General features: G+C 44.8%; 2 protein-coding genes across 6 annotated transcripts in view; both read right to left on the bottom strand.

Moving 5' to 3' along the window:
* Window positions 1-6,329, bottom strand: part of dhrsx (dehydrogenase/reductase (SDR family) X-linked) — a 259,767-nt gene extending 253,438 nt beyond the window's left edge. Inside the window, exon 1 of the mRNA XM_068033176.1 lies at window positions 6,139-6,329. Coding sequence (XP_067889277.1) covers window positions 6,139-6,229 — 91 coding nt within the window. The 5' untranslated portion in view covers window positions 6,230-6,329. The remainder of the gene's footprint in view (window positions 1-6,138) is intronic.
* Window positions 1-15,034, bottom strand: part of LOC137371147 (E3 SUMO-protein ligase ZBED1-like) — a 137,662-nt gene that overhangs the window by 23,657 nt on the left and 98,971 nt on the right. For 2 of the 5 annotated variants that reach the window (XM_068033171.1, XM_068033173.1), the window contains exon 1: window positions 6,139-6,227. The exons of 1 other annotated variant lie outside the window; for it this stretch is intronic. The gene's annotated coding sequence lies outside the window, so the exon portion shown is untranslated. Of the gene's footprint in view, window positions 1-6,138; window positions 6,228-15,034 lie in introns of those variants that run through there. 2 more of the 5 variants (XM_068033170.1, XM_068033172.1) reach the window with 2 other exon arrangements.

Raw genomic sequence — 15,034 nt, 5'->3', positions numbered from 1 at the left:
AGCACACCCACTAGGTTCCTCTGATCTTTCCCTGACCTAGTCACAGAAAACAAAGGATAATACCCGAAAAAGGGGAGAGCTGACGCTGGCCAGGCGTTCCGTTCTCTCTCTTTTATGTCGTCGCCGCGTTGCTCACACAGGGTCTTCCACTTCCGCGATGGTTGGTCTCTGGAGTTTCTCGCTGGCTCTATGCCTGAGATTTTCCATACTTATTCGCTTTCTTATCTCTTCAAACTTTGCTGTCTCTTGCCGGTTGGTTTCGGCCTGCTCACCTCGTTCGTATCTTCTCCTCATTGGCCCAGGCCCAAAGACCCCGGTATCACACCGTGTCCAAATAAATCTCTATTTCTGTGATCTCTCTCCTTGTCGTGTCACATAAATTAATTTGTTCAAACTGGTTTTTACCAGCACAGGCCAGTGTCTGAGCACAGGTTACTATAGTTCATGAACTATCCAGCAGTTTGTAACAGACTCTATACTTCTTGCAGCCCCTGGCTAACAAATTCAAGAAAGCAGCTCACCACCACCTTCTCGAGGGCAATCAGGGATGGGCAATATCCACCGACGCCCACATCCCATGAATGAATAAAAAAAACGTCCTGCCACCTTCAAGGATCTGTGCACAGAGATGCCCAGGTCCCTCTAACCCTGTACTCTTTAGATCTGTGCCATTCAATCCATATTGCTTCTCCCTAACCCTTCTGCCAAAAATGCACCATCTCACACTTCTCTGAATTAAATTCCATCTGCCATTTGTCTGCCCATTTTGCTAGCCTATCTATGCCCTGATGCAGTCAATTTGCATCTTCCCCACTGTCTGCCACATCTCCAACTTTGGTATTATCAGCAAATTTGGAAATTTTACTCCGTATTCCAAGATCCAAGTCATTTATATATAGCAAAAAAAGCAGTAGTCCCAGCACCGAATCTTGGGGAACAGTACTGTCTACCATCCTCCAGTCTGAAAAACAACCATCTACCACGATTTGCTGTTTTCTGTCCTTAAGCAATTTTTTTATCCAATTGGACACTGACCCTCCTATTCCATGAGCCTCAATTTTGTTAACCAGTCTAGGTTGCACTTTGTCAAACACTTTCTTAATATCCATGTAGACAACATCCATTGTATTCCCTTCATCAACCTTCTTTGTTACTTCATCAAAAAATTAATTAGTCAAGCATGATCTGCCTTTTACAAATCCATACTGGCTCTCTTTAACTTGATTTTTTTTCCCTGATTATTTCTAAAACCGTACCCACCACTGATGTTAAACTGACCATTCTGTAGTTACTAGGAATGTCCTTACACCCCTTCTTGAATAACGGTGTCACATTTGCCACTCTCTAATCTTCTGGCACCTCCCCCATATCTGGGGAAGACTGGAAGATTATGGAAAGCCCTCCATGATCTCTTCCTTTAGCAACCCGGGATGCAAGCCATCTGGACCAGGGAACTTATCCACTCGAATCACAGACAGCTTTTCCAGTATATCCCTATCAATTTTCACCCCATCCATTACCTACATACGAACATACGAGTTAGGAGCAGGAGTAGGCCACTCGGCCCTTCGAGCCTGCTCCGCCATTCAATAAGTTCATGGCTGAACTGATTACTCCACATTTCCACCTACCCCTGATAACCTTCCACCCCTTTGCTTCTCAAGAATCTATCTACCTTAAAAATATTCAAAGACTCTGCTTCCACCGCCTTTTGAGGAAGAGGAGCCCTCAGAGAAAAAATTTCTCCTCATTTCAGTCTTAAATGGGCGACCCCTTATCTTTAAACAGTTACCACTAGTTCTAGATTAACTCACAAGGGGAAACATCCTTTCCACATCCACCCTGTAAAGACCCCTCAATCATCTCTGCTTCTACCAATATTTTATCAGCAGCCTCTTCCTTAGTAAACACCAATACAAAGTACTCATTAAGTATTCTGGCGTTGCTCTACGCCTCTAAGAACAACCTTCTTTGTTGCCAATAAGCTCTACCCCACCTCTTCATGCCTGCTTACTATTTACATGCCGGTAGAAAATTTTGGGGTTTCCTTTTATGTTAACTGCCATTCTATTCTCATATTCTCTCTTTGCCTCTTCACCTTCCCTTTCAACTTTCTGTATTTAGCTTGGTTCTCACTTGAAGAATTCACCTGACACGCATTATGCACCCTCTTTTTTTGTTTCATCATATTCTCTATCTTCCTTGTCATCCAAGGAGCCCTGACTTTGGTTCCCCTACTTTTCCCCCTTGTTGGAATGTCCTTAGCCTGTACCTAAAACATCTTCTTTCTCCTGAAAGATTACCCATTGTTCCGTTACCATTTTTCCTGTCGCTTTTTAGTTCCATTTTACCCCAGCTAGATCCCTTCTCAACCTATTGAAATTAGCCCTCTTCCAATTGAGAAGTTCCTCCTTGGATTGTTCCTTGCTCTTCTCCATTACTAATCTAAACCTTATGATATGATGATCACTCCTACCGACATGATCCCCCACAGACACTTGATCCACCTCATTTCCCCACACCAGATACAGCAATGCCTCCTTCCTAGTTGGACCAAAAACATACTGGTCATTTAAGTTCTCTTGAAGACATTTCTGAAAGTCCACCCCCACCTTATCCTTTACTCTATTATCCCAAATCGATATTTGATTAAAGTTCCCCAGTATTAACACTCTATAGTTCTTGCACATCTCTGAGTGCCCTGCAGATTTGCTCCTCTATCTCTCCTTCAGTATTTGGAGGCCTATCTAATACCCCCAGTAGCGTGATCATATCTGTTTTGCTTCTCAACTCTAACCAACTGGATTCTGTCCTTGCTCCATCAAGGACATCCTCTCTTTCGAACACCACAATGTCTTCCCTAATCAGTCTGCCACTTCACCTCCCTTTCCTCCTTCCCTATCTTTTCTGAATATTAAGTGCCCAGTCCTCACCATTCTAAAGCCACATTTCCGTTATTGCCGCCACTTCATATTCCCACACAGCTATTTGTACTTGTAGCTCATCAATCTTGTTCACCACATTTTGTGCATTTACATACATATATCGTAATCCTGTCTTGATATTCCTCATAGTCCTTCTTACTCTGCTCCCATCTAATATCGTACTACTTCCTTCTCAAGCGCTATTCAATGCTTTCACTCCTTGAAGCACCTTATTCCTCTTTTCTACTTCTATAGCTGCCGCCCACCCCCTGCCAAATTAGTTTAAAGCTCCCCCTCCCAACCTCCTTGCAGGGACATTGGTCCCAGCCCTGTTAAGGTGCAACCCGCCCCTTTTGAATAGGTGCCTCCTGCCCAAGAAATGGTCCCAATGCCCCCAAGAATCTGAAGCCCTCCCTCTTGCACCGTGCCTCAAGCCACACATTGATCCTATCTTCCTATTTCTACTCTTGCGTGTGGCACTGAGAGCAATCCAGATTATTACCTTTGAGGTCCTACATTCTAACAAGTGTGAAAGGTAGGGGGCACAAAAGCCAGGACTCCTTGAGGTCCTTACTTTTTAACATCCTCCTGAAAATCTGACCATAGGACTTCAATACCTGCTCTCTATTTTATTTTTATTCGTTCATGGGGTGTGGGCGTTGATGGCTAGGCCAGCATTTATTACCCATCCCTAATTGCCCTTGAACTGAGTGGCTTGCTAGACCATTTCAGACAGCGTTTAAGAGTCAACCACATTGTTGCTGGTCTGAAGTCACATGTAGGCCAGACCAGGTAAGGACAGCAGATTTCCTTCCTGAAAGGACATTAGTGAACCAGATGGGTTTGTACAACAATCGACAATAGTTTCATGGTCATCATTAGACTAGCTAGCTTTTAATTCCAGATTTTTATTAATTGAATTCTAATTTCAACATCCATTGGTAACGACATGTACCACATCTTCTGGCTGACTCCCTTCCCCCTGCAAGATATTCTCCACCTTCTCCATGATATCCTTGATCCTGGGACCAGAGAGGCAACACACCATATGGGACTCACAACAGCGGTTACAGAAATGCCTGTCTGTCCGCCACTAACTATAGAATCTGGACCAACACCTGCAAACGCGACAAGTTTCATCATAAAAACCACTCTACATATTTTTCATTAAAGAACCTATGTCTAAATTACCTTATTGTTGATAGACACAAGTGTTAGGAGCTGAATGAACAATAATTTTAGCATGTTACACCACAGAAGGAGCTGTTACACCCACCAATGGTGGTTCTCAAAAAGAGCTATCCACTTAGTTCCAGTTCCCCATATCCTTAATTTTTTTTTCTTTTCCAATCATTTATGAAGTTACTTTTTTAAAACTATTATGGGTTCTTCTTCCAGCACTAGATTATAGATGTTTCCTGGTAGGGTATTCCATGTCCAAAGAACCTCCTGCTTAAAAAAATTGACATAATCGCTCCCTTCATCCTTTTGGTGACCAACTCAGTGCCCAGTGGAAATACTTTGTCCATACTCTCAGAGAATTCTATTAAACATGTCAGACATAATTTGTTTTTTGGAAATCATGCTGAGGCCCTTAATTAACCCAAATTTTTGAGACGAATGTTAATCTTATCCCATATTATGTCCTCTCAAAGTTTACCCACTATCAGTGCTAGGTTGACTGGTCTATAGTAACCTGGTTTACAGATTTCTGTGTTCCTGAACAGAAGTGTTACATAGTGAACTGGTGGGTTACCAGTCACAACTATCATATCAGAGATTTTTTCCAAAACCATCGTCAGAGTGTCTCCAACTTCTGCATTCTAGGATTCATGCCATCAGGATTCTAAGCCTTTAAGAAGAAATATTTCTGGTAAATGAGTAATAGTAGCAGAGAACAATTTGAAGTTTTTCATTTTCAAGTGCTAATCATTCCTCATCCTCACAGTTCTATTTTAATTAAAATAAGCAAGACAAGTCTGACCCTAACTGCATGGTGGTGGCACTGATAGAATTTGAGCACAACAAGAGCAAGAACTTGATTTTGCTTTTACAACTTTCTCTGTACAAAAGGAGAAGACTAATGCTGGGGTAAAGAGATACCAAAGGGGAAGGGTGAAACCAAACATAGAAAAAAAAACACTGGGCGCAACTGAATCTGAATACAGAATGCGAGAATACTGAGAAATATTGGCAACAAATAGGGAGAGCGTGAACAGAGCAACAACAGCACAGAATACAAAGAAAGCAGGTATATAGGGTAACATTGGAACTGAATGGGAAGATTGAGAGATGAATACAGAGCAGTACATGCTCCAAGTACAGGGAAAAACTGGAACTAAATATATAGAGAAAAAGAACATTGGGCAACAACAGAAGCAAACAGAAAAAGAGTTATATGACATTGGAACTATATAGAGAGAGATAGAAAGCTCAGGACAACACTGAAATTAAGTAGAGTACATATAGGATAACCCTGAAACCAATAAATCTGCCTGCGTGTGCGCGCGCATGCGAGGGGTGGGGGGATAACACATGACAGCAGAATCAAATAGTTGGATCTACAATACAGAAAGAGAGATGTTGATTCATAGATGTATGACACAAAAAGGGGGGGGGACAAAGAGATTGATAGATGGATGGATCTATGATATAGAAAGGGGGAGAGATACATAACTGGATGAATCTGTAATATAGAGAGGGGGAGAACAGGAGCACAAGCCAACACTGTAGCTGGAAAAATAGAGAGATAGATAGATAGATGGAGCTGTGGATAGACATACTGTTAGTTGGATGATCTGTGATACAGCCAGGGAGAGAGCGAGAGAGATATGGATGGAGAGACAAGAGGAGCACAAGCCAACATTGGAACCGTATATATATATATAGAGAGAGAGAGAGATTGATACGTGGATCTGTGACACAGAGGCTGATATTATTAGATGGATGAATCTGATAGAGAGAGAGAGAGAGAGAGAGGAAGAGGGAATATGGCTGAAGCTGTGATATAAAGAGGGGATAAAAGGAACTGAATGTGCAGCAAGGCAGCAGGTTTCCCCGATAAACAGGCCCGGGGAATGTTACTCATCGCCGGCTGTCAGTGAAATCCCGACCCGAGCAGCGAAGGCCCTGAGGGAGGCGGGGAGTTTAAACGCGAGCCCCCGGTTCCCGGGCCTATGCCTCGCCTCCAGTGAAGCACGGTGCGGTCTCTAACCTGGCAGCGAGAAGCTGCGGCTCAGCAGCTGGGACAACAACACCTTCACACCGACAGCGTAGGTCCAGAGGAAGGAGGAGAGCGGCGACATGACGGCGACTGACTGAGGAGGAGGGAAAGGGAGTGCACCGTCCAAACCGCCCCGCCGGATCCTACCGCCGCGGACAGGAGGTTCCGCCAGACTCTCAGTCCCTCCCTGCAGCGCAATGACCCAGCACTGTGGGTGTGTATCTCACATATACAAAAGCAAACACTCGTTCATTAATATAGCCCTTTCACAGCCTCAGTCCGTCCCAAAGAGCATGACAGCCCATTAAGTACTTTTGAAGGGTAGTTACTGTAATGCAGGGAACACAGCAGCCAATTTGTGCACAGCAAGATCCCACAAGCATTAAAATCTGATAATGACCAGATAATCTGATTTTGTAGTGTTTGATTTGAGGGATAAATATTGGCCTGCTCTTCTGCTGAGAGAGTACAGAGGGTCTCGGTTTAATGCCACAGGAACACGAGAAGTAGGAGGAATAGACTATGTGGCCCGTCTATTGCTCTGCCATTCAGTACAATCACGGCTGATCTTAAGCTTCAACTCCACTTTCCCACCCGCTCCCTCTATGTGTGGGTGGTCATTTCTCAAGGAATGCTCCCACCCAGAACTGCAAAAATTTATCAACTTTGCTTTTAATTTCCACCCTTCTCTCACCTTTACATGGCCCATCTCCGACACTTCCCTTCCTTGACCTTTCTGTCTCCATCTCTGGGGATAGGCTGTCGACTAATATCCATTATAAGCCCACCAACTCCCACAGCTACCTCAACTACACTTCTTCACACCCTGCCTCCTGTAAGGACTCCATTCCATTCTCCCAGCTTCTCCATCTTCAAAGCATCTTCCATGACAGCGCTTCTGATATGTCTTCCTTTTGCCTCAACTGAGGTTTCCCCCCACTGTGGTTGACTGGGCCCTCAAGCCTGTCTGACCCATTTCCTGCACCTCTACCCTCACCCCTTCCCCTCCCTCCCAGAACCGTGACAGGGTTCCCCTTGTCCTCACTTTCCACCCCACTAGCCTCCACATCCAAAGGATCATCCTCCGCCATTTCCACCACCTCCAGCATTATACTACTACCAAACACATCTTCCCCTCCCTTCCCCTGTCAGCATTCCAAAGGGATCGTTCCCTCTGCGACACCCTGGTCCATTCCTCCATTACCCCCACCACCTCATCCCCTTCCCAAAGCACCTCCCCTGCAATTGCAGGAGGTGTAATACCTGCCCATTTACCTCCTCTCCCCTCACTATCCAAGGCCCCAAACACTCCTTTCAGGTGAAGCAGCGATTTACTTGTACCTCTTTCAATTTAGTATACTGTATTCGCTGCTCACAGTCTCTTTGCGGATCCCATCTGCTCAGTCCGAAAGCATGACCCCGAGCTTCCGGTTGCTGGCCATTTCAACAACCACCGCCCCCCACCACCACTCCCACCACCTCCCCCTCGCTCTCAAGCTCACATCCCTGTCCTGGGATTTGTAGACCCAGTAAAAACACACACGGTAAAAACACATTAGAACTTAATTCAAACAAAGGGGCCAGTAACACAACAATGAACAGTGCGTTGAAGTGGGATGAGCAGAGAGGGGCACAGCGCACAGATAGCCGAGGAATTGTAGATGTGATTATGGGAAAGGTATTGAGGAGGATCTCTGAAACTAGGAGTCGTCATGGACACCAGATATGATTACACTCAAAGATAATTACAGCACAGGAACAGGCCCTTCGGCCCTCCAAGCCTACGCCGATCCAGATCCTCTCTCTAAACATGTCGCCTATTTTCTAAGGTTCTGTATCTCTTTTCTTCCTGCCCATTCATGTATCTGTCTAGATACATCTTAAAAGACGCCAATGTGCCCGCATCTACCACCTCCGCTGGCAACGCGTTCCAGCACCCACCACCCTCTGCGTAAAGAACTTTCCACGCATATCCCCCCTAAACTTTTCCCCTCTCACTTTGAACTCGTGTCCTCTAGTAATTGAATCCCCCACCCTGGGAAAAAGCTTCTTGCTATCCACCCTGTCTATACCTCTCATGATTTTGTACACCTCAATCAGGTCCCCCCTCAACCTCCGTCTTTCTAATGAAAATAATCCTAATCTACTCAACCTCTCTTCATAGCTAGCGCCCTCCATACCAGGCAACATCCTGGTGAACCTCCTCTGCACCCTCTCCAAAGCATCCACATCCTTTTGGTAATGTGGCGACCAGAACTGTACGCAGTATTCCAAATGTGGCCGAACCAAAGCCCTATACAAATGTAACATGACCTGCCAACTCTTGTACTCAATACCCCGTCCGATGAAGGAAAGCATGCCGTATGCCTTCTTGACCACTCTATTTACCTGCGTTGCCACCTTCAGGGAACAGTGGACCTGAACACCCAAATCTCTCTGGACATCAATTTTCCCCAGGACTTTTCCATTTACTGTATAGTTCACTCTTGAATTGGATCTTCCAAAATGCATCACCTCGCATTTGCCCTGATTGAACTCCATCTGCCATTTCTCTGCCCAACTCTCCAATCTATCTATATTCTGCTGTATTCTCTGACAGTCCCCTTCACTATCTGCTACTCCACCAATCTTAGTGTCGTCTGCAAACTTGCTAATCAGTCCACCTATACTTTCCTCCAAATCATTTATGTATATCACAAACAACAGTGGTCCCAGCACGGATCCCTGTGGAACACCACTGGTCACACGTCTCCATTTTGAGAAACTCCCTTCCACTGCTACTCTCTGTCTCCTGTTGCCCAGCCAGTTCTTTATCCATCTAGCTAGTGCACCTTGGACCCCATGCGCCTTCACTTTCTCCATCAGCCTGCCATGGGGAACCTCATCAAACGCCTTCCTGAAGTCCATGTATATGACATCTACAGCCCTTCCCTCATCAATCAACTTTGTCACTTCCTCAAAGAATTCTATTAAGTTGGTAAGACATGACCTTCCCTGCACAAAACCATGTTGCCTATCACTGATAAGCCCATTTTCTTCCAAATGGGAATAGATCCTATCCCTCAGTATCTTCTCCAGCAGCTTCCCTACCACTGACGTCAGGCTCACCGGTCTATAATTACCTGGATTTTCCCTGCTACCCTTCTTAAACAAGGGGACAACATTAGCAATTCTCCAGTCCTCCAGGACCTCACCCGTGTTTAAGGATGCTGTAAAGATATCTGTTAAGGCCCCAGCTATTTCCTCTCTCGTTTCCCTCAGTAGCCTGGGATAGATCCCATCCGGACCTGGGGACTTGTCCACCTTAATGCCTTTTAGAATACCCAACACTTCCTCCCTCCTTATGCCGACTTGACCTAGAGTAATCAAACATCTGTCCCTAACCTCAACATCCGTCATGTCCCTCTCCTCGGTGAATACCGATGCAAAGTACTCATTCAGAATCTCACCCATTTTCTCTGACTCCACGCATAACTTTCCTCCTTTGTCCTTGAGTGGGCCAATCCTTTCTCTAGTTACCCTCTTGCTCCTTATATATGAATAAAAGGCTTTGGGATTTTCCTTAACCCTGTTTGCTAAAGATATTTCATGACCCCTTTTAGCCCTCTTAATTCCTCGTTTCAGATTGGTCCTACATTCCCGATATTCTTTCAAAGCTTCGTCTTTCTTCAGCCTCCTAGACCTTATGTATGCTTCCTTTTTCCTCTTAGCTAGTCTCACAATTTCACCTGTCATCCATGGTTCCCTAATCTTGCCATTTCTATCCCTCATTTTCACAGGAACATGTCTCTCCTGCACGCTAATCAACCTCTCTTTAAAAGCCTCCCACATCTCAAATGTGGATTTACCTTCAAACAGCTGCTCCCAATCTACATTCCCCAGCTCCTGCCGAATTTTGGTATAGTTGGCCTTCCCCCAATTTAGCACTCTTCCTTTGGGACCACTCTCGTCTTTGTCCATGAGTATTCTGAAACTTACGGAATTGTGATCAACAACCAACAGATCAGATTTAAGCTCTGCAGTCCTGCCACATCCAGTCATGAATGGTGGTGGACAATTAAACAACTAACTGGAGGAGGTGGCTCCACAAATATCTCCATCCACAAAGATGGAGGAGCCCAGCACGTCAGTTCAAAAGAAACATTTGCAACAATCTTCAGCCAGAAGTGCCAAGTGGATAATTCATCTCGGCCTCCTCCTGAAGTTTAGTTTAGTTTAGTTTAGTTTAGAGATACAGCACTGAAACAGGCCCTTCGGCCCACCGAGTCTGTGCCGACCATCAACCACCCATTTATACTAATCCTACACTAATCCCATATTCCTACCACATCCCCACCTGTCCCTATATTTCCCTACCACCTACCTATACTAGTGACAATTTATAATGGCCAATTAACCTATCAACCTGCAAGTCTTTGGCATGTGGGAGGAAACCGGAGCACCCGGAGGAAACCCATGCAGACACAGGGAGAACTTGCAAACTCCACACAGGCAGTACCCAGAATTGAACCCGGGTCGCTGGAGCTGTGAGGCTGCGGTGCTAACCACTGCGCCACTGTGCCACCCCCAGCATCACAGATGCCAGTCTTCAGCCAATTCAATTCACTCCATGTGCTATCAAGAAATGACTGAAGGCAATGGATACTGCAAAGGCTATGGGCCCTGACAACATTCTGGCGATAGTACTGAAGACCTATGCTCCAAATATTGCCGTGCCCCGAGCCAAGCAGTTCCAGTACAGCTACAACACTGGCAACTACCCAGCAATGTGGAAAATTGCCCAGGTATGTCCTGGACACAAAAAAACAGGACAAGTCCAACGCCGGCCAATTATCGCCCCATCAGTCTACTCTCAATCATCAGTAAAGTGATGGAAGGTGTCATTGACAGTACTATCAAGCGGCACTTGCTTAGCAATAACCTGCTCATTAACGCTCAGTTTGGGTTCCGCCAGGCCACTCAGCTCTTGGCCTCATTACAGCCTTGGTTCAAACATGGACAAACGAGCTGTACTCAAGAGGTGAGGTGAGTGTGACTGCCCTTGACATCAAGGCAGCATTTGACCAAGTATGGCATCAAGAAGCCCTAGAAAAACTGGAGTCAGGGAAAACTCTCCACTGGTCGGAGTCATACCTAGTGCAAAGGAAGATGGTTGTGGTTGTTGGAGGTCAATCATCTGAGCTCCAGGACATCACTGCAGGAGTTCCTCAGGGTAGTGTCCTACGTCCAACCATCTTCAGCTGCTTTATCAATGACCTTCCTTCAATCATTAGGTCAGAAGTGAGGATGTTCGTTGATGATGGCACAATGTTCAGCACCATTCGCGACTCCTCAGACACTGAAGCAGTCCATGTAGAAATGCAGCAAGACCTGGACAATATCCAGGCTTGGGCTGATAAGTGGCAAGTAACATTTGTGCCACACAAGTACCATCTCCAACAAGAGAGAATCTAACCATCTCCCTTCACATTCAATGGCATTACAATCGTTGAAACCCCCACTATCAACATCCTGGGGGTTACCATTGACCAGAAACTGAACTGGAGTAGCCATATAAATACCGTGGCTACAAGAGCAGATTAGAGATTCAGAATCCTACAGTGAGTAACTCACCTCCTGTCTCCCCAAAGCCTGTCCACCATCTACAAGGCACAAGTCAGGAATGTGATGGAATACTCTCCACTTGCCTAGATGGGTGCAGCTCCAACAACATTCAAGAAGCTCGACACCATCCAGGATAAAGTAGCCCACTTGATTGGCAACCCATCTACAAACATTCACTCCCTCCATCACCGACGCACAGTGGAAGCAGTGTGTACCAACTATAAAATGCACTGCAGCAACTCACCAAGGTTCTTTAGACGGCACCTTCCAAACCTGGACCTCCACCACCCAGAAGGACAAGGGCAGCAGATGCATGGGAACACCGTCACCTGCATGTTACCCTCCAAGCCACATACCATCCATACTTAGAACAATATCACTGTTCCTTCACTGTCACTGGGTCAAAATTTCTGGAAGTCCCTTCCTAACAGCACTGTGGGTGTACCTATCCCACATTGACTGCAGCGGTTCAAGAAGGCAGCTCACCACCACCTTCTGAAGGGAAATTAGGGATAGGCAATAACTGCTGGCCTTGCCAGTGACACCTCCATCCCATGAACGAATGAAACAAAAATGTGCACTGTTAAGATTATTTATAACCTATATATTTATGTACTGACAAGTTATATGTAATCCTATATATTGAAAGTTTATATACAATTTCTTCATTGAAAGAAGATTCTATACATCAACAGAAGTTGCTTTCTGTGTTGCCCTGCTGCCCCACTATACTGGTATGTTGCCTGGTGACTTGCGATTGAAGCACATGGATGGGTGTGAAGTTGCTGTACTTAATGTGATATACACTCACTAAACAGCAGAAAAAGTTAGGATATGTCCATTGAACATTTAATGGCATTCTAAGTCTTAATTACAGCCAAACCACCTCTCTAGTACTGAAAATTAAATTTTACTAGTGTGGAATCTCATTTCTTCAGATTTGAATTATTGTTGGAGATTTTAAAAAGTATATAGTTTTTACTTTCGCTTTCTGTTTCTTATCTTTCTCTCTTAATCCCATTCTTCTATCTTTCTCTCTCTTTATTTTGCTTTCTGAACGTGATATGGCATTGAGTTACCTATCCCAAGTTACACTTCCTGGTTCAGACACATTACAGTGGGCCCAATTTGAACTCTGTGAATGGGTTTTTATGAGTGTTAAAATTGGACCCACAGTAAGGATTCTTCAATAAAAGCAAAATACTGCGGATGCTGGAAATCTGAAATAAAAACAAGAAATGCTGGAAATACTCAGCAGGTCTGGCAGCATCTGTGGAAAGAGAAGCAGAGTTAACGTTTCGGGTCAGTGACATTTCTTCGGAACTGACAAATATTTGAAATGTCAAAGGTTATAAGCAAGTGAGGCGGGGGTGGGGCAAGAGATAACAAAGGAGAAGGTGTAGATTGGACAAGGCCACATAGCTGACCAAAAGGTCATGGAGCAAAGGCAAACAATATGTTAATGGTGTGTTGGAAGACAAAGCATTAGTACAGATAGGGTGTTAACGGACTGAAGATCGAACAGCAGCAAGTACAAACATGAAAAAAAAACAGTGGGTAAGCAAACTGAACAAACTAAGATGAAATGAAATATAATACAAAAAAAATTGTAAAAAATGTAAAAAAGAAAAATTAACTAAAAATAAAAGTAAAATGGGGGGCCCGTCATGCTCTGAAATTATTGAACTCAATGTTCAGTCCGGCAGGCTGTAGTGTGCCCAATTGGTAAATGAGATGCTGTTCCTCGAGCTTGCGTTGATGTTCACTGGAACACTGCAGCAAGCCCAGGATAGAGATGTGAGCATGAGAGCAGGGGGGAGTGTTGAAATGGCAAGCAACCGGAAGCTCAGGGTCCTGCTTTCGGACTGAGCGGAGGTGTTCCACAAAGCGGTCACCCAGTCTGCCTTTGGTCTCCCCAATGTCGAGGAGACAACATTGTGAGCAGCGAATACAGTATACTACATTGAAAGAATTACAAGTAAATCGCTGCTTCACCTGAAAGGAGTGTTTGGGGTCTGGGATAGTGAGGAGAGAGGAGGTAAATGGGCAGGTATTACACCTCCTGCGACTGCAGGGGAAGGTGCCATGGGAAGGGGACGAGGTGGTGGGGGTAATGGAGGAGTGGACCAGGGTGTTGTGGAGGGAACGATCCCTTCGGAATGCTGACAGGGAAAGGAACGGGAAGATGCGTTTGGTAGTGGCATCTTGCTGGAGGTGGCAGAAATGGCGGAGAATGATCCTTTGGATATGGAGGCTGATGGGGTGGAAAGTGAGGACAAGGGGAACCCTGTTACGGTTCTGGGAGGGAGGGGAAGGGGTGAGGGTAGAGGTGTGGGAAATGGGCCGGACACGGTTGAGGGCCCTGTCAACCACAGTGGGGGTGAATCCTCGGTTGAGGAAAAAGGAGATCATACCAGAAGCACCATCATGGAAGGTAGCATCATCAGAGCAGATGCGCCGGAGACGGAGAAACTGGGAGAATGGAATGGAGTCCTTACAGGAGGTAGGGTGTGAAGAAGTGTAGTCGATTCTTCAGTCTAATTGGTTATTTGCTCTGTTCACACAGGTCCCAAAACTCCTGTAGAGGGCACTACACTGTTTTGGATTTCAAATCACTGCAAGTTCTAGTGCAACATGAAAGTCTGTGGGCAAGTGTGAGTGTAAGGAGTGACCAGCAATGTTTGTTTGCTACTGACTTCAAAATCCAGGTATACTATTACAATATATCACATGATTATATGTAATATATCCCTCTGCAAATCTTTAGATTATGTATAACCTTTTGCTGCGTAGGATTGTATGTAACCTTCATTGCATAGATCCAATATAATTTTTCACTGTACAGAATTGTACATAACCTGTTGCTGTATAAATGATCTACAACATTTTACTGTATACAATAGTATAGAACCTTTTACTGCATGAATTGCATGACCTTTTATCAAGGTAGACATTAAGCTTTCCCTGTACAGGATTGTACACAATCTTTCACTGTATGGCTTTTTTGTTCACTGTAAAATTCATTCCACAGAGAACCCTTGTAGCCATCAAACACAGAGAACATGCATCCTATCAATCTCGGCTGGATTAGAAACTACGTTTCCAAGGGCAAGGCTGGTGTCTAACACAGTGCATCATCCATTTCCACAAGAACAGCACCAGTCCAAAAATATACCTTAATTATTTAGGAATTGGATATAGGGTATTAGATCAAACAAGAAAATCCTTTTTGCACATATCGCCTGCATCTACAGACCTTTTCACAATATCCCTCAATCCCTTT

The sequence above is a fragment of the Heterodontus francisci genome, chromosome 6 (assembly GCF_036365525.1).
Source record: "Heterodontus francisci isolate sHetFra1 chromosome 6, sHetFra1.hap1, whole genome shotgun sequence".
NCBI classification, from domain to species: domain Eukaryota; kingdom Metazoa; phylum Chordata; class Chondrichthyes; order Heterodontiformes; family Heterodontidae; genus Heterodontus; species Heterodontus francisci.
This window is presented reverse-complemented; position numbering and strand designations above follow the sequence as displayed.